This window comes from Pelodiscus sinensis, chromosome 8 (genome assembly GCF_049634645.1).
Source record: "Pelodiscus sinensis isolate JC-2024 chromosome 8, ASM4963464v1, whole genome shotgun sequence".
NCBI lineage: Eukaryota > Metazoa > Chordata > Testudines > Trionychidae > Pelodiscus > Pelodiscus sinensis.
Genome location: NC_134718.1, coordinates 73,349,455 through 73,374,711, shown reverse-complemented (window position 1 = coordinate 73,374,711; position 25,257 = coordinate 73,349,455). Strand labels below are relative to the sequence as shown.

The window sequence follows — 25,257 nt, the reverse complement described above, 5'->3', positions numbered from 1 at the left end:
AACTGAGGCATGGCACAGGGCAGTGAGGCTATGGCAGACTCTTGGAACCCAGCTGTCCCATTCACACCCCCCCGCTACCCCTCCGAGCTCTGCCCCTCTCCCCATGACGTGTGCGGCAGCACAGAGAAGGGGGAGCAAGGGGGCTTCCTGTCGGGCCAGCCGGGCAGGGATGTAGCAGTAGCCAGCCCCATTGGCCAGTGTGCAGTGGGGCAGGGCGCCACCCTTTTGGGCAGCCAGATTCAGGCCTGTGCCCCCCCCCCCAGCCATCTGCCCCATGGGAAGCCACACACCTACCCTGCCCTTAGCAACTCCAGTGGGGGGGGGGCGGGGGGAGGCCCTGCCCGGCGGGCAGCCGTATGCCCAGGGCCTGGGGCTGCTACATCCGCCCCCCTCCACCCATGGCCCAGCTGGGGGGCAGCCGGAAAGCCACACTCCTGGCTCCACCAGAGGGGGGTGGAGTTTGCTATTGGTTAGAGAGACTCCCACCCCCCCCCCCCAGCACTCCAGGTGACAGGGAGGACCCAATCCCGGGGGGGGGGGCCCATCCCTCGCCTCCTTCCCTGCCTGAGCCCAGGGAGCAGCCCCCCGTGTCACGGCCGGCGCCCGCCCTTGCAGGCCGCCCCGGGGGGGCCGTGTTCCCAGCCGAGCGCAGGGCACAGCTCCCCCCCCGCGGGTGCCCCGGGGCCGGGCCCTGGCTGAGGCGCGTCTGCCCTGCAGGCGGGGGACGAGCTGGTGGCGGTGGACGGGACGAGCCTGCAGAACGTCACCCACCAGCGGGCGGTGGAGCTCATCCGCCAGGCCTACCGGACCCAGCGCCAGGCGCCCATGGAGCTGGTGGTGAAGGTGCCCAAGGCCCAGGACGAGCAGCGGGGACCAGAGGGGACCAGCCCCGGACTCACCCTGCTGCCGGGAGGGAGCCCCACGTGGGCCCGGCCTGGGGGGGCCGCACTCTGACAGCTGGGCCTGCCGAATCGCTGACATGCAGACACCCCCCCCTGAGCCCTGCACTGGAGGGGCCCGGGCCAGACCCAGCTGGGGGGTATGGGGGGCTGATGCGCCTTCCCTTGCCTGGGGGGCCAGGGGGATGCTGCCACCCATGACCCGCCACCCATGGCTGGAGCTGTCCTTCCTCCGGCAGCCCTGGGGGGGATGCTGGCAGGGGGGCAGCTCAAAGCCACAGCCCCCCAGGGCTTTGGCTCTTCAGCAGCTGGAGGTTCGGGCCGGGGATAAAAGCCCTACTACTGCTGCCGCAAGCGGCAAGAGCCTGCTCGCAGCCTGGTGCTCTGGTCCTCCTCCCATAGGGTCTGGGCCGCCCTCCGGGGAGCCTCCAAGAGCTGCCTCCCATGGTAGGTTTTTCGCCTGTGGGGGGCACCCCACACATTTTATACAGGAGCTGGGTTGAACCAGCCCCTGGCAGCACCAGGGACGTAGGGCACCCTCCATCCCTGACAGCCCCCCGGCGGCACAGCCCCCCAACACACACACACACGCCCCGGCTCTTACAAACGGAGGGGGGGGGGGTTTATTAGCATTTTCCTCTCAGTTTGTACAAGAACATTTACACGCCTGAGAACCAGACCAGGTGGGAAATAAAGTAGAAAAACCCAAAAGCACGTGGGCTGGCGCGGCCTGGGGCGGGGGGCGGGCGCAGCAGAGACGTTCCTTTGGTCGAGTGCCAGCGCGGCCGGGCATCGCGGAGCTGGGGGGGATCGTACTGCGCACACGTGGCCCCTGCTGGGGTCTGGCAGGCGCTGGAGGGGTGGGCCGGTCGGGTGGGCGGCTGCCAGGCTGCCCAAGGGCATAGGCTGGGCACCCGCCCCCCCCCACCCTCGCTACAGCCCTGGGAGGCAGGTGCCCCCCAGCCCTGGTACAAAAATAGAGAACATTTGAATGGCACAGACACAAAACCCTGCAAAGCCGGGTGTTGGGAAAGGAGGGGGCAGCCGCCTCGGGCCCAGAGGACACCGAGCCCCACGGGCAGAGGCCAGGCACAGGGACTGCAGGCAGCTGGGGGGGCTGGGCAGCCACGGGCATCTGCCTTGGGTTGGGCCCTGGCCGCCGCTACAGCCTCTGGGGCGCCGGCCCCCCACCCAGCGGATTTCCAAGAGGAGGGGGGATATGCCAAGCCCCCGCAGCAGGGGCGGCGTGGCCTGGACAGGGACGCGCTCTCAGACCACCCCGGAGGAGCCCCACCTGACAGCCGGCTGGCAGGCGGCACCGCCAGGCTGGCCCCTGAGGCCGGAGCTCACCCCAGCCTGGCTCAGCCAGGCACCCCCGGAGGGACCCACTTGCCCCAGCCCCGCCCCCGCCGCCCCCCGAGCCATGGGGGTTGCGCGGCCGCACAAGGCGGCTCGGCGGGCGGACTCTTGCCGCAGGACGGCGGCTCGGCAGAGGGGAGGCCCAGCCGGCTCTGAGCGGGCGCTGCTCACCCCCTCCCAAGCGCCAAGGGGACCAGCTGCTCATCGGCTCTTCCCGGCCTCGGGCCCGGCTCCCCTTCGCCCATGATCCAGCCAGGGGCGGGCTCAGATCTCGGTGGCGGCGATCTCCTCGAGGCACAGCTGGGCCCCGCGCAGGCCGCACTCGGCCGCCCGGCGGGCCGGCAGGGCCAGGCTCAGCTGGCGCTCCAGCTCCCGGTTGCGCCGGTACATGGCCACGTAGTTGTGCTGCAGCTGCTTCTGGTAGCCGATCACCTGCTCCTTCTCGCCCTGCCAGGTGAGCCGCTCCGCCTCGAAGGCGGCCCGCTGCTCCTGCCCCCGCCGGCGCTCCTGCTGCAGCTCGGCCCGCAGCGCCTCGGCCTCGCCGCCGCCCCCCCCGCGGGCCGGGCTCGCGCCGCGCCCCCCGCAGCCCCGCCGCCTCCCGCTCCAGCCGGCCCAGCGACTCCCGCAGCAGCTCGGCCTCGCCCCGCCGGCGCTGCAGCTCGGCGCCGCAGGCCTCCAGCTCCAGCGCCCGGGCGCGGGCCGCCGCCCGCAGCTCCAGCGCCTGCTCCTCGCCCGCCTGCTGCTCCGCCCGCGCCTCCCGCAGCTGGGCCCGCAGCAGCAGCAGCTCCGAGCCTCGCTGCGCCAGCTCCGCCTGCGACTCCTTCAGCTGCTGCTTCAGCAGGGAGATCTCGCCCGACTTCTGGCACACCTGGGGGGCGGGGCGGGCGGGGGTTAGGCCAATGGGCCCCCTCCAGAACCTCCAACCCACCAATGGGGCTGCCTGAGCCAGGCCCCGCCCCTTCCCCTACCGCGGGCTGTCCCTGAGAACTCTGCCCCCCCCCGCCGCCACCAATGGGGCAGCCCGAGCCAGGCCCCGCCCCTTCCCCTACCGCGGGCTGTCCCTGAGAACTCTGCCCCCCCCGCCGCCACCAATGGGGCTGCCCGAGCCAGGCCCCGCCCCTTCCCCTACCGCGGGCTGTCCCTGAGAACTCTGCCCCCCCCTGCCGCCACCAATGGGGCTGCCTGAGCCAGGCCCCGCCCCTTCCCCTACCGCGGGCTGTCCCTGAGAACTCTGCCCCCCCCGCCGCCACCAATGGGGCTGCCCGAGCCAGGCCCCGCCCCTTCCCCTACCGCGGGCTGTCCCTGAGAACTCTGCCCCCCCCGCCGCCACCAATGGGGCAGCCCGAGCCAGGCCCCGCCCCTTCCCCTACCGCGGGCTGTCCCTGAGAACTCTGCCCCCCCCGCCGCCACCAATGGGGCTGCCCGAGCCAGGCCCCGCCCCTTCCCCTACCGCGGGCTGTCCCTGAGAACTCTGCCCCCCCCCGCCACCACCAATGGGGCTGCCTGAGCCAGGCCCCGCCCCTTCCCCCCCAAGGGGTAACCCCCAGAACCAGGATCCTGCCCCTCAGCTATGTCTGCCAACGGTGCACTGTCCTAACGAGGGGCCCTCCCCAGCCCCCGCCCAGCGCCCCCGGGCAGCCTTACGACCCGGTGAGGCGAGCAGGTCTCTCCCCTGCAGCAGGGCAGCCGGGACCACGCCCCATTGAACCAGCCCCACTCCGCCACGGGGGCCGAGCCGCCCAACCCGAGCGTGATGGACGGTGGGGGGGGGGTCAGAGCCTGGAGACCGCCCCATGGCACGGCCCAGGTCGGGCTCTCCTGTTGCTAGGAAGTGCCAGAGCTTGGCCCCTAGCTCCAGTCTCTGCTAGCCTGGCCACTACCCGTGCCAACGTCCGCCTGGCCGGCCGGCCAGCATCACCTCCTGCCATGGGAGGGCACCAGCCCCGTCCTGGCCCACAGGGCCCAGGATTGCGTATTTGTTCCCTCCATGGGAGCTTCTGGACTGGGACCGAGTGCCCCCCTGGGGGGACGTGAGCCCCGCCGGTCTCCCCGCAGGGCTCCAGGGGCCCCTCCCAGGCTCACCTCCCACTTGGTCTCCTCCAGCCGGGGCCCCAGCTCGGTCTGCTCGCGCTCGAAGGAGGCGCATCGCCTCTCCAGCAGCTCACGCTCCTGCAGCAGCTGGGCAAAGTCCTCCTGCAGCTGCTTCTTCTCCTGCTGCAGCTGCAAGATCTGCAGCTGCAGCACCTGCTGGGTGCGCTGGGCCTTCTGCGCCGCCTGCTTCACCTGGGAGGCGCAGCCCTGCCGCAGCTCCTCCATCTCCCGCTCGCAGCGCTTCTGCTTCTCCTCGTACACCTGGGGCGGGGCAGAGCATCACCCCCACTGCCCAGCACGGCCGCCCCTCCCTAACACCAGGGGGGCCCTGCACCCGCTGCAGCTCCCAGCATGCACTGTGTCGCCCAGGTCTGAGGGCAGGCCAAGGCGCGGCTCCCTAAGACTACAGCTCCCAGCATGCACTGCATCACTAGGCCTGAGCACAAGCTGAGGTGCAGCTCCCTGAGACTACAACTCCCACCGTAGTGCATCACCCAGGCCTGCACACAGGCCAAGGTGCGGCTCCCTAAGACTACAGCTCCCAGCATGCATTGCGTCACCCAGGCCTGAGCACAAGTTGAAGTGAGGCTCCCTGAGACTACAGCTCCCAGCATGCACTGCTTCACTAGGCCCGAGCGAAAGCTGAGGTGCAGCTCCCTGAAACTACAACTCCCACAGAAGTGCATCATCCAGGCCAAAGTGCGGCTCCCTAAGACTACAGCTCCCAGCATGCATTGCATCACCAGGCCTGAGCATATGCTGAGGTATAGCTCCCTGAGACTACAACTCCCAGCATGCACTATGTCATCCAGGCCTGAAACACATATGGCAATAGGGCTCCCTGAGACTACAGCTCCCAACATGCACTGTATCGCCCAGACACTGACTCATGTAAACTACAGCTCCCAAGATGCAATTTGTCTCCCTAGCCCACTCTCACAAGCTGTAGCTCACTAACTACAATTCCCAACATGCAACTGCCCAAGCCTGAGCACATACTCTGATGCAGACCACCAAGACTACAGCTCCCAGCATGCATTGCATTACCCTGGCAGGCAGACCCCCCCCCCCCCTCCAACGCCCAACCCTGCTGCGCCCCACTCCCGGCAGGGTACCTGGCAGATGGCCTCCTCGTTCTCATCCAGGCTCCGGTGCAGCTGCTGCAGCTCGGCCTCCCGCTCCCGCAGCTTCTCCTCCAGCTCCCGGACGAGCAGGGCCTCGTGGCCCTCGAGGGGCGAGCGGGCGCCGGAGCCGCCGTCGGAGGAGGGGGGCCCCCGCCCGCTGAGGGACCCCGTGCTCTTGCTGGAGGAGGAGCGCCCGCTGTCCGAGTTGGGCAGGCCCCGGGAGCCCGGCTCCGGGTACCCGCCGTGACTGTCCAGGCTGAGGTGGCCCAGGGAGGCGCTGCCCGGCTCGGGCAGCTGGCTGCAGCCGGTGCTGTAGGTGGGCAGGCTGGACAGGGAGTTGCGCCCCGAGTCCGAGAGGGTGCCTGAGTGGGCGCTGTGGCGGCAGTTCAGGGAGTGGGGCTTCTCGCCGCCCAGGAGGTGGGCCAGGCTGGCCTGGCTCTCGCAGAGCGCCCCCGCCCCGGGCCGCGCCACCGCGTAGCCTGGCAGCGAGGGGTTCCTGCCCTTGGGCACCACGGGTTTGAACGCCGTCGGGCGGATCAGCGTCTTCTCCACGTTCTGAAAGGCAGAAGGGAGGCCGTGGGGCGGCGGGACGGGGCCTGGGGGAGCCGGCAACCCCCCAACCAGCCCCAGGCACGGCACCGCCCCCAGGGGTGCAGACCCAGCCCAGCATCCCAGGCCATGCCGAGTGCCAGGAGACACGGCACCTTCTCGTCACGCTCGCAGGGTGGCCGCGCGGCCTAGCGGTCCTTGACTCAGCTCCCCCGGGTTCTAGTCTCAGTCTGGCTCGGGCCTGCGGGGTGGGCTAGGGCATGTCAGTGCCTCGCTCCGTGCCTCAGTTTCCCCCTAATGCGCGCTGGGATCTCTGGCTGTAACGTGCTGACAGCGTGGGCTCGGGACGGTGCTGGGAGTGTCCCCGCCGGTCCCTAGCCAGGAAATGGAGTCACGGAGCAGACAAGTGATTTGAGCAAGGTCCCCCGGGCAACCAGCAGCAGGGCCAGCACCCACAAGTCCAGACTGCTAGGCCACACGGCTCAGCCCTCTGCTCTAACCACTAGACCTGGCTTCCCAGAGCCTAGGATAGAACTCAGGGGTCCTGCCTCCCACCAACCACCCTGCTCTAACCACTAGACCCCGCTGCCCAGAGCCTAGGATAGAACTCGGGTGTCCTGCCTCCCAGCCACAGTCCTGCTCTAACCACTAGACCCCGCTGCCCAGAGCCTAGGATAGAACTCGGGTGTCCTGCCTCCCACCAACTACCCTGCTCTAACCACTAGACCCCGCTGCCCAGAGCCTAGGATAGAACTCGGGTGTCCTGCCTCCCACCAACCACCCTGCTCTAACCACTAGACCCGGCTGCCCAGAGCCAGGGCGAGCACCCAGAGTCAGGGCCCCCAGCTCCTAGCCTGAGCCCCCACCCACACACCTTGGTTCAAATGCCAACGTCGTGAAAAGGACGAGCTTTGCCGCTGGCATTTTTAAAGTAGCGGCTGAATAAGGAGACAGGCGGGGGGGGGTGAGGTTGAATGAGACGGGCCCCACGTGGGGTCTGACGCCAAGAGGAAAAGCCACCAGCGGCGATTCCTCTTCCTGCACTGGGTGAGCGGGGCTGGGGGGGGGGGGGGCGCGGGAGGGCAGCCCCCCCCATTCCCGAGAACCGTGGGGGAGAGGGGTCTCGTACCGGCTGCCCATGGTGCCGGAGTGGCGAGAGTTCTGGGCAGCCTCAGCAGCAGGGCCAATGGCCCAACGGGCCTCAGCGGCCGAGCCCGCCGTGTACCCCCGCCTCTGGCCAGCTGATGGGGCAGGCTGGCTGGGGGCTCCAGGATAGAGGAGAGGGGCCCCGGGCAGACCCAGCTAGGCCCTGGCAGCAGGATCCTGTAACCCCAGCTGGCCCATCCACGCACCCGTTCCCCTCACACCACCCCTCAGCTGGCGGCTCGGGCCTCCTCCTGCCCCGCTACCCTCCAAGTGGGCGTGAAGGCCCAGCCACTAGGACCCCCAAGTCCTTCCCCCGACACTAGGCCACCCCTGCTTGTGGGCGGGGCTCCCCTGCTACGGTCCTGCCAGGGGATCTCCCCAGGTCACGGATTCCTGGGGCAGGGCCTGTGGAACTCCTTGCTACAGGAGGGGAGGAGCCATGTGCCACCGAGCCAGGCCTTTGCCAGCCACACCCGCTCCTAGGGCACCCTGCTCCACATCCCACACATGGGACGCTCAGCCCCCAAACCAGGCACATTCGGGGCAGGGTCACCAATGTGTCAATAAGGGGGGGGGGCTTTCAGGGGGGATTTAAGAGCCATGTTCTCTGGAACACAAACCAGCCGGTGGGCCCGGGGGTGAAGCAGACCAAGCCCCCTTGAGCGGCTCCCACCCACCTGGGGCTGTCTCCTTGCCAGAACTGCTAGTCACGGCAAGAAGACAGCACCCTGATGCTTCAGGGCAGAAGCTGGTGGCCCGGGGAGATGGTCAGGAAGTAACCAGACCTCCCCCCCGTGGAGGAGGGGTCAGGCGTGGCGCTGTGGGTGACTGACTCTATGGCCAGCGGGCCGGGCCATGGTGCCCACCCCAGACCCCCGCCAGCCAGCCCAGAAACGTGCCCCCCACCCCCATCCTCACCTTCTCCAGCTGCCCAGAGACAGGGACCAGCCTGGGGGGTGGCCCCCGGATGTGGCCGCTCGGGGCCCGCTCGTCCCGCGGCTCCTCGGCGTCGCTGCAGGGGCTGGCGGGGGGGCCGGGCTCCGCCCAGCCGGGGCAGAAGTCCTCGCGGGCGTAGGCGCCGCCCCTGGCGGCTGGGCCCGAGCAGGGCTTGGCGGGGGGCAGCCCGTCCTGCTGGCGGCAGGGGCCGGGCGCGGCCTTGCAGGGCCGCTGGTGGCAGGGCCGGCCGGAGATGAGGCTGCTGACGCTGCCCATGGCGCCGGGCGAGCGGGCACCAGCCTGGAGCTGGCCGGCCGCCTCCGCAGCAGGCTCAATGCAGACGGGCAGGGGCTGCACTATGGCCATGGTGCGGGGGGCGCAGGCGGGGGGCACCACGCAGCCGGCCTGGGGGGAGAGGAAACCGGCACTGAGACCCGCTGGGCGGAGACCGCCGGAGCCACTGCCCCTTCTACCCCCCTCCTCCCCCCGGCACTGCTCCCCTCCCCCGCCCGCCTGCCCTCCCGCAGGGTCACTGTGTCCCTCCCACCCATATCACCTGCACCCACTGCCCATCTGCCATGAGAACTGCCCGTCCACTGCCCCAGCCCCTCACCCCTCACTGGGAGATCTGTTGGGACCCAGGCCTGGGCTGGCAGGGGCTGCGGGTCGGGTGCCAGGGCTGCAGGACGAGACGGAGGGCGCGGGCAGAGCTGGTAGCAGAGCCTGGGAAGGGGGCGGCCACTGACCCGCACTGGCAAAGCCCTGGCGAGGGGCTGGGCTCCCTGCCAGCCCCCTGGATTGCACTGGGCGCCCCAGAGCCAGCCATGAGTCGTAGCGGCTCGTGCCAGGGACCCGCAGCCACAAAGCCGCCCCCTGCCCGGATTGGGCCCGCGGGACCCCCCACCCTGGGAACAAGGCGCTGACGAGAGCCGGGGGCAGAGCCGACAGATGGAGCTGCCCCAACCCAGCCGGGAACGGGCATCGCTGGGCCCTGGCGCCACTGGCCCTGGCAGGCTGCTGGTAGCCGGGGCAGCGCTGCGCCCTCGCCGGGTCTCGGCAAAGCCAGCCACAAGCTGCTGCCCCGGGCGTTCGCCAGGCCGGCAGGGCCACTGGCTGCACGGAGGAGCCCACCTAGCCGAGACAACGTGGCTCGCGGGGTTCCCCAGGAGGGGAGCCAGCCAACAGCCCTGCCCCGAGGGTGTCTGGGGTCAGCCCAGCCCGCGGCAGGCAGGGGACCCAGGCACCAGCACAGCTGTCAATGTCGCCTCCAATCTGCTCCACCCATGTGCGGAATAAACGTGTCACGTGCACCAAGGCCTGTGCAAATGTGCACCACCAAGAGACGTGGCCCCTAGCTGAGGCACTCTGCCCGTCAGCTGGGCGGCGCTGGAATCTCTCCTGAGCGGCTGGGCAAGCGCACGGCACAGAGGGCACGCTGCCCGCTCAGCGACGCATTCGCCCCCCCCCCCGCCCACACACCAGGAGAGGCACCAAGGAGCCGTGAGCCCAGGGGCCTCCAGCCCCTCTGGGCGCCCCATCCCCAGGCTCCCCATGGTCCCTGCCGGCACCACTCTGGCACCCCCCCACTCTGCATGGTCCCTGCCTGCACCGCTCCGGCTCCCCCCACACTCCGCATGGTCCCTGCCTGCACCGCTCCAGCTCCCCCCCGACTCTGCATGGTCCCTGCCAGCACCGCTCCAGCTCCCCCCCCACTCTGCATGGTCCCTGCCTGCACCGCTCCAGCTCCCCCCGACTCTGCATGGTCCCTGCCAGCACCGCTCCGGCTCCCCCCACACTCCGCATGGTCCCTGCCTGCACCGCTCCCCCCACACTCCACATGGTCCCTGCCTGCTCCGCTCCCCCCACACTCCACATGGTCCCTGCCAGCACCACTCCAGCTCCCCCCACACTCCGCATGGTCCCTGCCTGCACCGCTCCAGCACCCCCCACACTCCGCATGGTCCCTGCCTGCACCACACTGGCTCCCCCCACACTCCACATGGTCCCTGCCTGCACCACTCTGGCTCCCCCCACACTCCACATGGTCCCTGCCTGCACCACTCTGGCTCCCCCCACACTCCGCATGGTCCCTGCCTGCACCACACTGGCTCCCCCCACACTCCGCATGGTCCCTGCCTGCACCACACTGGCTCCCCCCACACTCCACATGGTCCCTGCCTGCACCACTCTGGCTCCCCCCACACTCCACATGGTCCCTGCCTGCACCGCTCCAGCCCACCACCCCCCCCGGCATGGTCTCCGCCAGCGCCACTCCGGCTCCCCCCACACTCCGCATAGTCCCTGCCTGCACCATTCCAGCACCCCCCACACTCCACATGGTCCCTGCCTGCTCCGCTCAAGCACCCCCCACACTCCGCATGGTCCCTGCCAGCACCGCTCCGGCTCCCCCCACACTCCGCATGGTCCCTGCCAGCACCGCTCCAGCTCCCCCCACACTCCACATGGTCCCTGCCTGCACCGCTCCGGCTCCCCCCACACTCCGCATGGTCCCTGCCTGCACCGCTCCAGCACCCCCCGCCCGACTCTGCATGGTCCCTGCCTGCACCACTCCAACCCTCCCCCCCCCGCATGGTCTCTGCCAGCACTGCTCCGGCTCCCCCCACACTCCACATAGTCCCTGCCTGCACCACTCCGGCTCCCCCCACACTGTGCATGGTCCCTGCCTGCACCACTCCAACCCCCCCCCCCCGCCGCATGGTCTCTGCCAGAGCCGCTCCGGCTCCCCCCACACTCCGCATGGTCCCTTCCTGCACCGCTCCAGCTCCCCCCACACTCCGCATGGGGTCTGCCTGCACCACTCCAGCCCGCCCCCGCATGGTCTCCACTAGTGCCACTCCGGCTCCCCCCACACTCCGCATAGTCCCTGCCTGCACCATTCCAGCACCCCCCCACACTCCACATGGTCCCTGTCTGCTCCGCTCCAGCACTCCCCACACTCCGCATGGTCCCTGCATGAACCGCTCCCCCCACACTCAACATGGTCCCTGCCTGCTCCGCTCCCCCCACACTCCACATGGTCCCTGCCAGCACCACTCCAGCTCCCCCCACACAAATTCTCTGCATGGTCTCCGCCAGCACCGCTCCAGCTCCCCCCACACTCCGCATGGTCCCTGCCTGCACCGCTCCAGCTCCCCCCACACTCCGCATGGTCCCTGCCTGCACCACACTGGCTCCCCCCACACTCCACATGGTCCCTGCCTGCACCGCTCCAGCCCACCCCCCCCCCCCGGCATGGTCTCCGCCAGCGCCACTCCGGCTCCCCCCACACTCCGCATAGTCCCTGCCTGCACCATTCCAGCACCCCCCACCCTCCACATGGTCCCTGCCTGCTCCGCTCAAGCACCCCCCACACTCCGCATGGTCCCTGCCTGCTCCGCTCTAGCACCCCCCACACTCCGCATGGTCCCTGCCTGCTCCGCTCCAGCACCCCCCACACTCCGCATGGTCCCTGCCTGCACCGCTCCGGCTCCCCCCACACTCCGCATGGTCCCTGCCTGCACCGCTCCAGCACCCCCCACACTCCGCATGGTCCCTGCCTGCTCCGCTCTAGCACCCCCCACACTCCGCATGGTCCCTGCCTGCTCCGCTCCAGCACCCCCACACTCCGCATGGTCCCTGCCTGCTCCGCTCTAGCACCCCCCACACTCCGCATGGTCCCTGCCTGCTCCACTCCAGCACCCCCCACACTCCGCATGGTCCCTGCCTGCACCACTCTGGATCCCCCCACACTCCACATGGTCCCTGCCTGCACCGCTCCAGCCCCCCCCCCCCCCAGCATGGTCTCCGCCAGCGCCACTCCGGCTCCCCCCACACTCCGCATGGTCCCTGCCTGCTCCGCTCCAGCTCCCCCCACACTCCGCATGGTCCCTGCCTGCACTGCTCCGTCTCCCCCCACCCACTGTGCATGGCCCCTGCTGGCCCCACCCTTACCGCCACCAGCTCTCCGCAGAGCTCAGGGGGCAGTCAAGGTTCTGCCCTGCCCCAGGGGCTCCCATAGGCCAGCGGCCCTGCCCAGAGCATTCGGGGGCCCACGAGGCAGAGTCCAACTCCCCAGGCTGCCAGCCATGGGGCCAGGTCGCTGAGCGGGGGCCCTTCCCCCCATGCTGGGCCCGACTCCCTGCCCCCGTGCCGAGTCTGAGGCCCAGCCCCATTGGGAGCAAAGCCCGGAGCAGCTCCCTAAAGCAGCCCTGCCAGGACACCCCCATTCCCCATGCGCGGACAGAAGCCGGATCTTTGTTCCTGCCCCAGCCCTTGCTGCCTCGCTCCCCCTCCGATGGCAGGGCCCCCTTGTTCCCGGATAATCAGCATCGCCCGGCAACCGGCCGGATTAGGGGGCAGTAATCCGGCAGCAGCCTCTGCCCTCGGAGGAGACAAGAGAGCCGCTTTTCCTGCAACGCCCCTGGCAGAGCCAGGCCTGCGCCAGCCACCCACAATCCAGGAGGCGCCTGGATCCAAACTTCAAAGCGGGGCCGTCTGAGCCCAGCGGAGCAGCCCAAACCTCGCCCCCAGGCCCTGCGCGAGCCGGGACCAGGGCGGGGCCAGCCCCGGCGGAGAACCGAGTCCAACGGGGAGGGGTTTTGTCGGCCGGGGAGGGCAGGGGAAGGGACCCGGTTTGACGAAGCCGTTCCAGGGAGCTTGTGTTTCCGCAGATCGGAGCAGGGGGCCAGGCCGGGGGGAGCTGCAGGAGCCCGAGAGATCACACGGCTCCCTCCTTTCCGGGGAGCGGCTTGTTCTGTGCAGTCACAGGACCGAACCTCACCGGCACCCGGGAGCCCCCGCGGGCTGGCAGCGTGGGACTTGGCCAGCGATTCGACAGCCCTGGGACTCCCAGGGCCCTGCCCCGCCTGAGAGATTACGGTGCCCCCGCCCGGCCTAGATGAGTGGGGCGCTCAGGTGGGAGAGCACAAACCCGCCCTTCGCCTGGGCACAGCCGAACAGCTGGGCTGCGGCACCAGGCCGGCGGATTTCCCTGGGCCCTAGTCACTTTCACGTCTGGGGTCTCAGGTTTCCGGATCAATCGTCCTCACCGGCATCGGGATTGGAGTTTGGGGGCCCGGGCCTGGCACACGGGGGCAGCGGCTGCTCTTGAGTCTCCAGCCTTGTGTCTGCCCCCGGGAGGGTGCGAGGACAGGGCACCCTATGGGGCTGGCAGCCCCAGAGCAACCCGGGGCCCCGTCACCCCGCACAAACCCAGCAAGCCAGCCGCCACTCCCATACCCTCCTGCCCACATCAACAAGGCCACGGGGCAGGACACCAAAGAGACTCTGGGGGATAAGGGGAGACCTGGGTTCGAGGCCTGCTTCTGCCACTGACTCGTCACGGGGCCTTGGGTGAGTCCCTGGCCCATTCCATGCCTCAGTTTCCCCCATCAGTACAATGGGGGTTACTGTTCCCCCACCTCGCGGGGAGGGGAGGGTAAATCCAGGCCCCACAAGAAGGGCTAGCCAGAGGAGAAGGCCAAGTGGGAAGTAACAAGACCAGAGAAGCAGGAACGCAGTGAGTCTGAGGAACCCCCGGAGACCGCTCCGTGGCCTGGCTGGGCAGGGTCAGTCCCTTTAAGGGGCGTTCCTGCCTGCCAAGCGCTAGGGCCATGTGAGGAACACAAGATCCAGCACCCAGAGCAAGCCCCACCTCCCCCCACCGCAGGGGAAGCAACGGACGGAGACACCCACGGCCCCACTGGTGCCCCACAGGCTGTGCGCCCCCAGCCACACCCGCCTTCCCATCCCCTCCCGCCTCCACGGGGCCTGTTCTCAGCCGTGACGAGCCATGCAACAGAAGACTGGCCCCCGCCAGGCCCCACTGGGGGGCTAGGAGGCAGCCTGGGAGAGTTGGGGGGGGCCCAGTCCAGCCAGGAAACCTGGAGTGTTGCCCCCAAAGCACACGTCATGGGCCCCGCCCACAGGTATCAGAGTCCCTGTAGAGCGATCGGGTGGGGGGGATGTCATGGCCTGAGCACAGGGACCCACACAGCTACACCGTGCCTCAGTTTCCCGTCTCTATAAGGGCCAGCGCTGGGAGACTGAACACTGCCGCCCCACCCCACCCCCCACACACACACCTCAGCCAGGGTTGGTCAGTCCCTGCACTGGGCTCTGCCCCCTTTCCCCCCCCCCCAGACAATCTCTCAGGCTCCCAGATCCGAACACCTGGCCTGTCCCCTGCCTCGGCCCAGCCCCACGACCCCATCTGTCTCACCCCGACCCGAACACCTGGCCTGTCCCCTGCCTCGGCCCAGCCCCACGGCCCCATCTGTCTCACCCCGACCCGAACACCTGGCCTGTCCCCTGCCTCGGCCCAGCCCCACGGCCCCATCTGTCTCACCCCGACCCGAACACCTGGCCTGTCCCTGCCTCGGCCCAGCCCCACGGCCCCATCTGTCTCACCCCGACCCGAACACCTGGCCTGTCCCCTGCCTCGGCCCAGCCCCACGGCCCCATCTGTCTCACCCCGACCCGAACACCTGGCCTGTCCCTGCCTCGGCCCAGCCCCACGGCCTCATCTGTCTCACCCCGACCCGAACACCTGGCCTGTCCCTGCCTCGGCCCAGCCCCACGGCCCCATCTGTCTCACCCCGACCCGAACACCTGGCCTGTCCCTGCCTCGGCCCAGCCCCACGGCCCCATCTGTCTCACCCCGACCCGAACACCTGGCCTGTCCCCTGTCTCGGCCCAGCCCCACGGCCCCAGCTGTCTCACCCCGGCCCAGCATGCTTTGCTCCCGGCTGCGTCTGTCTGGCCATGGTAACCAGCAGCCTCCCCTGCACCCCCCACCCCTGCAAGGGAGGGGGGATGGGCCAGACCTCCCCTCCCCCACCCCTCTCGTCTCCCTCCAGGGCAGAGGAGACATTGGCCGAAGCCCTCCAGGGAGGAGCCGGCTGGCCTGGAACAGACGCGAGTCCCTGGGCCCCTACCCATTTGACGGCCCCCAGCTGCCCCCCCACCCGCAGCTCTGCAGGTGGCCCAGTCCCCTCGCCGGCTAGCCCAGCCCTGGGCCTCCCTTGCTCAGAGCTGCCATGGTGCCGGCGGGTGGGAAGGGCACAGTCTGCGGGGGGGGGGGGGGGGGGGGGTTACTAGCAGAGACCCACCCAACTCGCTGCATGTGTGAGCTCGCTGGGGCCGGGGCCAGGCCTGCTGCGGAGCCGAGCGCCCAGCGGCTCCCTGGATCCCGGCACTCCGAGCTGGGCCGGCCTGGGTCCAGACGCCAGGCTAGGCATCCTACAGACACCCTGGCCCCCAGGCCCTGAGCCGCCCCCCCGCAGGAGCACGCGGGCCAGCGGGAGGCTGCATCCAGCCGCGGAGCAGCCCAGCCCGCTCCCCCGCCGCCCCTCCCCTCCGCGGCCTATTTCCCCGGGCTGGGAGGACAAAGCCCAGCGCGGCCTCGGCTGCAGCGTCTCTGCACAAGGAATCGCCCGGAGCCGGGGGGGGGGGGGGGGCAGCCTCCCCCCACTGAGAGGGGTGTTACTCAGGCCCTGTTCCGGGAGAACCACCCGCCCGCCCCCCGTCCTGCCAGCAGATCAAGGCCTGGGAAGAAAGTCACAAGAGTGGGGAGCCCAAGTGTGGGGAGGGGGAGGGCAGGGAAGGGGTCCCCGAGGAGCGGGCCCCAGCAGGGACAGTGGGGGAGGGGACGACCCCCCCCACACACACTGGCCTTCTGCACCAGGGGACCTGCCGAGTCCCCTGCCATGGGGCCTGACAATGGGGAGGAGCTGTGGGGGGTCAGCTCTGAGGTTATGAAGGCCTCCAGCACCCCTGGCAGGCAGAGAGGGGTCGCACCAGCCCTCGTCACCCTCTGGCACCCAGCCCCTCACGAGCCAGGCCTTCCGCTGCCCGGCACGGGGCTCCCCACAACCCAGGCACGTCCAGGCAAGCCAGGCATCCTGGGGCCACGCTCACACCCCCCCCCAGCTGGTCACCCCTGCTGATCCCCACACAGCAGTAAAGGGAGCTGGAGTCTGCCCCCCCACACCCCTCAAACTCAGCCTCCCACATGATACCCCCTTGCCAATCCTGTGTCCAGCCTGGGATTCTGTGCTCGGCCCCCCTGCCCAGCCCCCCTGCCCAGCCTGACCCCTGAGCGCCTTTGGGTCTCCCCCAATGCCCTAGTCCGCCTGATGCTCCCCCCAGCCCTGGCGCTGAGGGGCCCGACCCAGCCGGTGCAGGCCAGGGCCAGACTCGACCTGCTGACAACGGACCCTTCTCTCTGGCCCCATGGGTCATCCCCAGCCGCTCCAGCTCAGCCAGCCGGGTGCCAGGCCCAGTGCCTAACTCTGGGGGGCGTGGGGGCTCCGGGGACAGCCGACATCCCCAGCAGGCCGGGGTGGAGGGGGGCAGCAGATCCTCTTGCCCGCAGCCCCCTACCCCCTTGCCACTCGGTGCCAGTGGTTTTCCCGAGCCCAGCAAGTGGTGCAAGGCAAGGACCGACTGGCGCCCGTATCCCCCTGCGCCCCCAGACCGACTGGCGCCCGTATCCCCCTGCGCCCCCACAGACCGACTGGCGCCCGTATCCCCCTGCGCCCCCACAGACCGACTGGCGCCCGTATCCCCCTGCGCCCCCACAGACCGACTGGCGCCCGTATCCCCCCTGCGCCCCCACAGACCGACTGGCGCCCGTATCCCCCCTGCGCCCCCACAGACCGACTGGCGCCCGTATCCCCCTGCGCCCCCACAGACCGACAGACGCCCGTATCCCCCTGCGCCCCCACAGACCGACTGGCGCCCGTATCCCCCTGCGCCCCCACAGACCGACTGGCGCCCGTATCCCCCCTGCGCCCCCACAGACCGACTGGCGCCCGTATCCCCCCTGCGCCCCCACAGACCGACTGGCGCCCGTATCCCCCCTGCGCCCCCACAGACCGACTGGCGCCCGTATCCCCCCTGTGCCCCCACAGACCGACTGGCGCCCGTATCCCCCTGCGCCCCCCACAGACCGACTGGCGCCCGTATCCCCCCTGCGCCCCCACAGACCGACTGGCGCCCGTATCCCCCTGCGCCCCCACAGACCGACTGGCGCCCGTATCCCCCTGCGCCCCCACAGACCGACTGGCGCCCGTATCCCCCCTGCGCCCCCACAGACCGACTGGCGCCCGTATCCCCCTGCGCCCCCACAGACCGACTGGCGCCCGTATCCCCCCTGCGCCCCCCACAGACCGACTGACGCCCGTATCCCCCTGCGCCCCCACAGACCGACTGGCGCCCGTATCCCCCTGCGCCCCCACAGACCGACTGGCTCCCGTATCCCCCCTGCGCCCCCACAGACCGACTGGCGCCCGTATCCCCCTGCGCCCTGAGCTCCCCGTTACTCATGGACCCCCTGACACCCCGAGTCTCCTCTCCCCGAGCCCAGGCAGCACCTCTCCGCCCCCCGCCCCCGCCCGCACGGGCCAGAGGATGCTCGGGCAGGGGGATGCTGCCAGTGGCGGAGCTGGACTCCACGCTGAGCCCAGCAGGGGAGGCTGCTCCGGGCCCTGCGCCGCGGCTCTTCCTACAGCTCAGACGCGGAGGCGCAGCGGGCCGGGCGGGCGACTGGCGGCGGGCGGCCCCCCCCCCCCTCGCCCTGCCGCTGCCGCTGATGGGGGGCCCGGTGCCTCTGCGGGGCTGGGGGGAAGCGGCTTGTAAACCAGCCCCCCCCCCCGGGTCCTGCCTCCCGGACAGGGGCAGCAAGGGGGCGAGGAGCCGAGTGCTCGCGTGCACCCCCCGCACAGACCCGACCGGCCCCACCGGCTGGGGAGCCCCCGGCGGGGGCAATGGGGCAGCCGGCCGGGGGGGCAGCACGCGGGGGGGTCCCGGCTCCCGCCCCCCCGGGCGCCCCACCTGCTGCTCCCTGCACCCGCCGGGCCAGCCCAGGATCGGGGCCCGCGCACGCACCTTCGCCCGCCGCCTCCATAGCGCGATCCGGCCCGGCCCGCACTCGGGCTCGGCCCCGCCTCCCGCTCCGCTAGGCCCCGCCCCCTAGCGCCGCCCCGCCCCCTGCCTCCCGCTCCGCTCGGCCCCGCCCCTCGAGCGCCGCCCCGCCCCCTGCCCTCCCGCTCCGCTCGGCCCCGCCCCCCGAGCGCCGCCCCGCCCCCTGCCCTCCCGCTCCGCTAGGCCCCGCCCCCTAGCGCCGCCCCGCCCCCTGCCCTCCCGCTCCGCTCGGCCCCGCCCCTCGAGCGCCGCTCCGCCCCCTGCCCTCCCGCTCCGCTCGGCCCCGCCCCTCGAGCGCCGCCCCGCCCCCTGCCCTCCCGCTCCGCTCGGCCCCGCCCCTCGAGCGCCGCTCCGCCCCCTGCCCTCCCGCTCCGCTCGGCCCCGCCCCCCAGCGCCACCCCCCCCGCCCTCCCGCTCCGCTCGGCCCCGCCCCCCGAGCGCCGCCCCGCCCCCTGCCCTCCTGCTCCGCCCCCCCCGAGCGCCGCCCCGCCCCCTGCCCTCCCGCTCCGCTCGGCCCCGCCCCCCGAGCGCCACCCCCCCCCCCGCCCTCCCGCTCCACTCCCCCCCTCAGCACCCCCCAGGCTGGGCTGGGTTTCTCCTCCCAAGAGCCCTGGGAGGCGGGGCGGGGCTATTGGCCCCATGGCACACATGGGGAAACTGAGGCACGGCGAGGCTCAGCACCCTTCCCAAGAACACACACCGGACGCGCCCTACACACGTGGTCCTCCACTGGGAGCCTCCCCAGCCCCTGTCCGCGGGCCTGGGGGCAAGGTAAGGGGGGGGCAGCTCCCGAGGGATGAGAGGGCAGGACCGATGGCGCCCAGCCCCGAGCACAGCGCTGCCCCCCTCCCCCAGCCCCCCAGCCGGCAGCACTCCAGTGCCAATCCACATGAGCTCCAGGCCCCTTTGAAACACTGGGCCATGGGGCAATTGACCCCCCCCCTCCTCGGCATCGGCAGGCCTGCCCTTCAGCTGAGAACAACCACACTCGGGTCACCCCCCCAGCATCAGAGGGGAAGCCCAAGTGCATGGCACAGAGCGTCCTCCTCAGAGCAGGCCCCTGCAGCAAGCAGCAGGGCATCGGGGGATCGCTGTCACCCCATAGGCCACCCAGCCCCAGGCCAGACGGGCACTGTCAGATACCCTGCAGAGGCAGCATGGCACAAGCCTTCACTCCCTGGTGAGGAGAGGCAACATAGCCTAGTGGTTAGCGCTCTGGGATGGGACGCCAGGACTCCTGGGGTCTATTTGTGCCTTTCACAGGAACTGCCCAGTGCTGGATTTCCGAGGGGCTGAGCACTTCCCAGGCCAGCCAGAACCAGAGGCACTGTTGAAAACTTTGGCCTGGCTTAGACGCTCTGTGCTTCTGGTGCTGTCTGTCTGCGCCCGGGGCGGGGACACCACCTAGCACGCCCTGGGAAGCGCAGTCCGAGGCTGGGGCCTCATGGCGGGACAGTCTCCAGAACCTCGTGCCTTGGGAAATCTGATCGCAGGCTGCTAACGAGAGGACCCCTTACAGGTCTGAGCATTACTAGACACTGTGCATGACTCAGGGGTGCGGTGGGGTGCAGACTGGCATTCTGGTCTGTTTGTACAGCCCCAAGCACACTCGGCCGCCGCACGTGGTGATAATACACCCGGCACATGATGGGGACAGTTGGGGGAGAAGATCAGACAATAGTTGTGATGTAAAGCTCGACTTTTCTCCCTGGGAGCTCAGAACGCCCGTCGCTGGATGTGTGAACAGTCTGGGCTGGACCAACACAGACGCAATCACACTAAAACCCCCCTCGGAAAGAGATCGCATGTTGCCATTACAAATGGAAGCATCGCACGATGGAGACAGAAGCCAGGCTGAACAGCGGCATCAGCTTCCAGAGCAAAGGCAAGAATTCAAACCTCATGCCCAGAGGACTCTCCATCTACCACCCTCTGATCACTACGTCCAGCTCCAAACATGGTGACACATAAGAATGGCCAGGCTGGATCGGCCCCAGTGTCCTGTCTGCCCACAGTGGCCAATGTCAGGGTCCCAGAGGGAGTGAACAGCTCCATGGACCGATGCCAGAGACATGGAGTTATCTTCTGCATCCCACATGGGACCGGCTCTGCCTAGAAATTATCCCACACACTGGAAAGGGGGTGACAAAAATCAGGAAACCTACCCAGAGATCAGGCAGGAATCCCACAACGGTGACAACCATCCAAACGAAAAACAACTGATTCCAATAACCCTCCACCCAACCTCTGGGAGAACCCATGACAGGGTCACCACACAACACCCCAATGTGTCGCCCTATTGAGACTCCTCCAACTGGAGTTATCTGCACTGTCCAAGGAACCGAACTTCTGACGTGGGGAACCAGAAATCTGCTGTTGGCTCCACCGCAGAGAAGTCTTTCATGGCCAATATGCCATCCACATCTTCACTGACAGTCCTCAGCTGATTGAACAACCCCGCCCCCCTCGCGGGCGCAACCACACGCAGAATATTTACATCCCTTGCTCAGCAAAAAACTTCCCCTGCAAAATCCGCAGCACTCACATCCCCCGCCACAGCCTGGACTGCACCACCTTGCCTGGCCCTAGATACCTGGGTCAACTTTAAAAGTCCTCCAGGAGCTGTCCCACAATGCCCAGCACTGACTGCTCTGGTCACCGCCAGAAACTCCACTGCCACGGAGATCAAAAGCAACCCTCCCATTTTTTAAAAGCCTTTTCCTGATTGCCCGGCTTGGCCTGCATGCCTGGTAGTTCTCCACTGTGAGCATCGGCCCAGCTGACCGGGCCGTCTCCCTGCTCATCAGGCTCTGGCATGGCATAGGCAGGAGCTACCAGGTCTCCCGGGCACATGGGGAGACGAGGCTGGGCAGACAATGCTAGATCGGGGACGAAATGTGGACACCTACGAGCAGACCCCGGAGTGGGGTGTGGCAGGGACAGCGCCAGGGGAAAGCCAAGGAACGGTGGCAGGCAGACCAAGAGTTGATCCAGAGCAGAACCACCGAAAAATTGGGCAAACTTTGATCTCTTTCCTAGCGTAGCAGTGGCTGAGTTGTTCTCTTTCCTGCCTTAATAAGAACCCTTTAGCATTAGTACTAAAGGACTGGTGGGCAATGTGGTATTTTGGGGAAGAACCGAATCTGGCCTGACCGGGTAACGTGCCTGATCTTTGGGGTCAGAAGCACATTTGGGACCTGTGAGCAGAGTTTGAAACCGTCTTCTCACTGGGGTGAGAGACTGGACTGCAGGAAGGGGGCTGGGTGATTTGACAACCAGCGTGGGGGACAAGGAGCACAGGACACAACTGGTTGGGGAGTTTTACTTCAGTGTTACCCACCCGTCTTGGGCATCTCTGCTCTCCCCTTTGCAGCCTGCTCCGACCCTGGCATTTCCAGTAAGGGCTGCCCCCGGCATCCCGGCTCACCCTCCTCAATGATGCATCTCTGCTTGCTTCAGATATCTGCAAGACAATGCACAATGCTCAGAAATCCACCCCAAACAGGGCTCCAAACTCATCCAGCCGCAGCACTGCATATTCAGCAACAAACACTCTTTGTGCAACCCATGGGAACAGCCACCGGCACCAGGACACCTCCCCTGTGGGCCAACTTCTCCACGGCCCCCTTCGGGAAGAAGTTGTGGACAAGTGCTCCATGAAACACCCGTGACGTTTTCATTCTCTGGACAAGCGACCTGAACTCCTGTAACTGCCACGAGGTGGATTTGAACCGGAGACCTCTAGGCTACGTCTGCACTGGCATGATTTTCCGGAAATGCTTAAAACAGAAACGTTTTCCGTTATAAGTATTTCTGGAAAAAGCGCGTCTACATTGGCAGGATGCTTTTCCGGAAAAGCACTTTTTCCGGAAAACCATCCGTGCCAATCTAGACGCGCTTTTCCACAAAAAAGCCCCGATCGTCATTTTCGCGATCGTGGCTTTTTTGCAGAAAACACTACTGTGCTGTCTACACTGGCCCTTTTCCAGAACAGTTTTCCGGAAAAAGGACTTTTGCCCGAATGGGAGCAGCATAGTATTTCCGGAAAAGCGGCTGATTTCTTACAGTAGATCGTCAGTGCTTTTCCGGAAATTCAAGGGGCCAGTGTAGACAGCTGGCAAGTTATTCCGGAAAAGCGGCTGATTTTCTGGAATACGTGGCCAGTGTAGACACGGCCCTAGCGTTTAGTGGAGGAGTGGCTACAGCATGCACTACAAAGCCAGCTGGCTTTAGAATCATAGAATACTAGGATTGGAAGGGACCTCGAGAGGCATCGAATCCAGTCCCCTGCCCCCATGGCAGGACCCAGCACCATCTAGACCATCCCGGATAGACATTTCTCTAACCTACTCTTAAATATCTCCAGAGATGGGGATTCCACAACCTCCCTGGGCAATTTATTCCAGCGTTTCACCACCCTGACAGTTAGGAACTTTTTCCTAATATCCAACCTAAACCTCCCTGGCTGCAGTTTAAGCCCATTGCTTCTTGTTCTATCCCCAGAGACCAAGATGAACAAGTTTTCTCCCTCCTCCTTGTGACACCCTTTTAGATACCTGAAAACGGCTATCATGTCCCCTCTCAATCTTCTCTTTTCCAAACTAAACAAACCCAATTCCTTCAGCCTTCCCTCAGAGCTCATGTTCTCTAGACCTTTCATCATTTTCGTTGCTCTTCTCTGGACCCTCTCCAATTTTTCCACATCTTTCTGGAAACACGGTGCCCAGAACTGGACACAATACGCCAATTGAGGCCTAACCAGCGCAGAGTAGAGCGGAAGAGTGACTTCTCGTGTCTTGCTCACAACACCCCTGTTAATGCATCCCAGAATCATGTTTGCTTTCTTTGCAACAGCATCACACTGCTGACTCCTATTCAACTTGTGGTCCACTTTATAGCTCCCTTTTTCTTCTCTCTCCTGTACATGGTCTAAGTGGCACTCCATGGGTCCGACCTGCACTAGGGGTGTGGGTTACACTTCCACCCCCCATCCATCCACCAAACTCCCTCTGAAACTCTTCCAGCATCAACTTCCATCACCAGCCACAAGGATGGAACGGGCCACTCCAAAAGCCTGTCTCCGAGGTTTTGCCCACAAAAGCTTATGCCCAAATAAATCTGTTAGACTTTAAGGTTGTTTCAAATGCCTTGAGAGAACCTCCTTCGACGCAGAAACAAACCCCAAACCTACTGACCACCCACCCCAATTGTCACCTGCTGCCCTACACAGGGCCCCGTACGGGGATTAAACAGTTACAAACCACATCCGATGAGGACCCCGTCCTGAAAGAAATCCTTCCTTAACTCCCTCTCCTGGCCCTCAAGCCATCCCCTTCCTCGTCGCCAGACGCCAGCAACCCACACGCCAGGACGCCCCGACTCAGAGTGGCACCAGAGCCTGCCGGAACCACAGATGCCAAACCTGCAAACGATGAGCAACACCCCCGCCAACACCTGTCGAGATGCACGAAGCCCCACACGCACCTGTCACAGCACGCGGCGTACCTCGTCCAGCGCCCAACCCAGCACGCGGCGTACCTCGTCCGGCGCCCAACCCAACACGCGGCGTACCTCATCCGGCGCCCAACCCAACACGCGGCGTACCTCGTCCGGCGCCCAACCCAACACGCGGCGTACCTCGTCCGGCGCCCAACCCAACACGCGGCGTACCTCGTCCGGCGCCCAACCCAGCACGCGGCGTACCTCGTCCGGCGCCCAACCCAGCACGCGGCGTACCTCGTCCGGCGCCCAACCCAGCACGCGGCGTACCTCGTCCGGCGCCCAACCCAGCACGCGGCGTACCCCATCCGGCGCCCAACCCAGCAGGTGGCGTACCTCGTCCGGCGCCCAACCCAGCAGGCGGCGTACCCCGTCCGGCGCCCAACCCAGCAGGCGGCGTACCTCGTCCGGCGCCCAACCCAGCAGGCGGCGTACCTCGTCCGGCGCCCAACCCAGCAGGCGGCGTACCTCGTCCGGCGCCCAACTCAGCAGGCGGCGTACCTCGCCCGGCGCCCAACCCAGCACGCGGCGTACCTCGTCCGGCGCCCAACCCAGCACGTGGCGTACCTCGTCCGGCGCCCAACCCAGCAGGCGGAGTACCTCGCCCGGCGCCCAACTCAGCACGCGGCGTACCTCGTCCGGCGCCCAACCCAGCAGGCGGCATACCTCGCCCGCCGCCCAACCCAACACGCGGCGTACCCCGTCCGGCGCCCAACCCAGCAGGCGGCGTACCTCGTCCGGCGCCCAACCCAACACGCGGCGTACCTCGTCCGGCGCCCAACCCAGCAGGCGGCGTACCCCGTCCGGCGCCCAACCCAGCAGGCGGCGTACCCCGTCCGGCGCCCAACCCAACACGCGGCGTACCTCGTCCGGCGCCCAACCCAGCACGCGGCGTACCTCGTCCGGCGCCCAACCCAGCACGCGGCGTACCTCGTCCGGCGCCCAACCCAGCACGCGGCGTACCTCGTCCGGCGCCCAACCCAACACGCGGCGTACCTCGTCCGGCGCCCAACCCAACACGCGGCGTACCCCGTCCGGCGCCCAACCCAACACGCGGCGTACCTCGTCCGGCGCCCAACCCAACACGCGGCGTACCTCGTCCGGCGCCCAACCCAACACGCGGCGTACCTCGTCCGCGCCCAACCCAACACGCGGCGTACCTCGTCCGCGCCCAACCCAACACGCGGCGTACCTCGTCCGGCGCCCAACCCAACACGCGGCGTACCTCGTCCGCGCCCAACCCAACACGCGGCATACCTCGTCCGGCGCCCAACCCAACACGCGGCGTACCTCGTCCGGCGCCCAACCCAGCACGCGGCGTACCTCATCCGGCGCCCAACCCAGCACGTGGCGTACCTCGTCCGCGCCCAACCCAACACGCGGCGTACCTCGTCCGGCGCCCAACCCAACACGCGGCGTACCTCGTCCGCGCCCAACCCAACACGCGGCATACCTCGTCCGGCGCCCAACCCAACACGCGGCGTACCTCGTCCGGCGCCCAACCCAACACGCGGCGTACCTCGTCCGCGCCCAACCCAACACGCGGCGTACCTCGTCCGGCGCCCAACCCAGCACGCGGCGTACCTCGTCCGGCGCCCAACCCAGCAGGCGGCGTACCCCGTCCGGCGCCCAACCCAGCAGGCGGCGTACCTCGTCCGGCGCCCAACCCAGCACGCGGCGTACCTCGTCCGGCGCCCAACCCAGCAGGCGGCGTACCCCGTCCGGCGCCC

At 68.0% G+C, this 25,257-nt stretch overlaps 2 protein-coding genes across 3 annotated transcripts in view; one reads left to right on the top strand and one right to left on the bottom strand.

Moving 5' to 3' along the window:
• Positions 1 to 1,600, top strand: part of PDZD7 (PDZ domain containing 7) — a 36,130-nt gene extending 34,530 nt beyond the window's left edge. For both annotated transcript variants that reach the window (XM_075935591.1, XM_075935590.1), the window contains exon 16: positions 718 to 1,600. In XM_075935591.1, coding sequence (XP_075791706.1) covers positions 718 to 954 — 237 coding nt within the window. In that variant the 3' untranslated portion in view covers positions 955 to 1,600. The remainder of the gene's footprint in view (positions 1 to 717) is intronic.
• Positions 1,601 to 2,377: 777 nt separating this feature from the next.
• The window catches only part of LZTS2 (leucine zipper tumor suppressor 2), a 38,009-nt gene continuing 15,129 nt past the window's right edge, over positions 2,378 to 25,257 (bottom strand). Inside the window, 6 exon segments of the mRNA XM_075935594.1 lie at positions 2,378 to 2,820; positions 2,822 to 3,126; positions 4,341 to 4,610; positions 5,465 to 6,028; positions 8,087 to 8,509; positions 21,369 to 21,491. Of these exon segments, the coding sequence (XP_075791709.1) occupies positions 2,523 to 2,820; positions 2,822 to 3,126; positions 4,341 to 4,610; positions 5,465 to 6,028; positions 8,087 to 8,509; positions 21,369 to 21,491 (1,983 nt within the window). The 3' untranslated portion in view covers positions 2,378 to 2,522.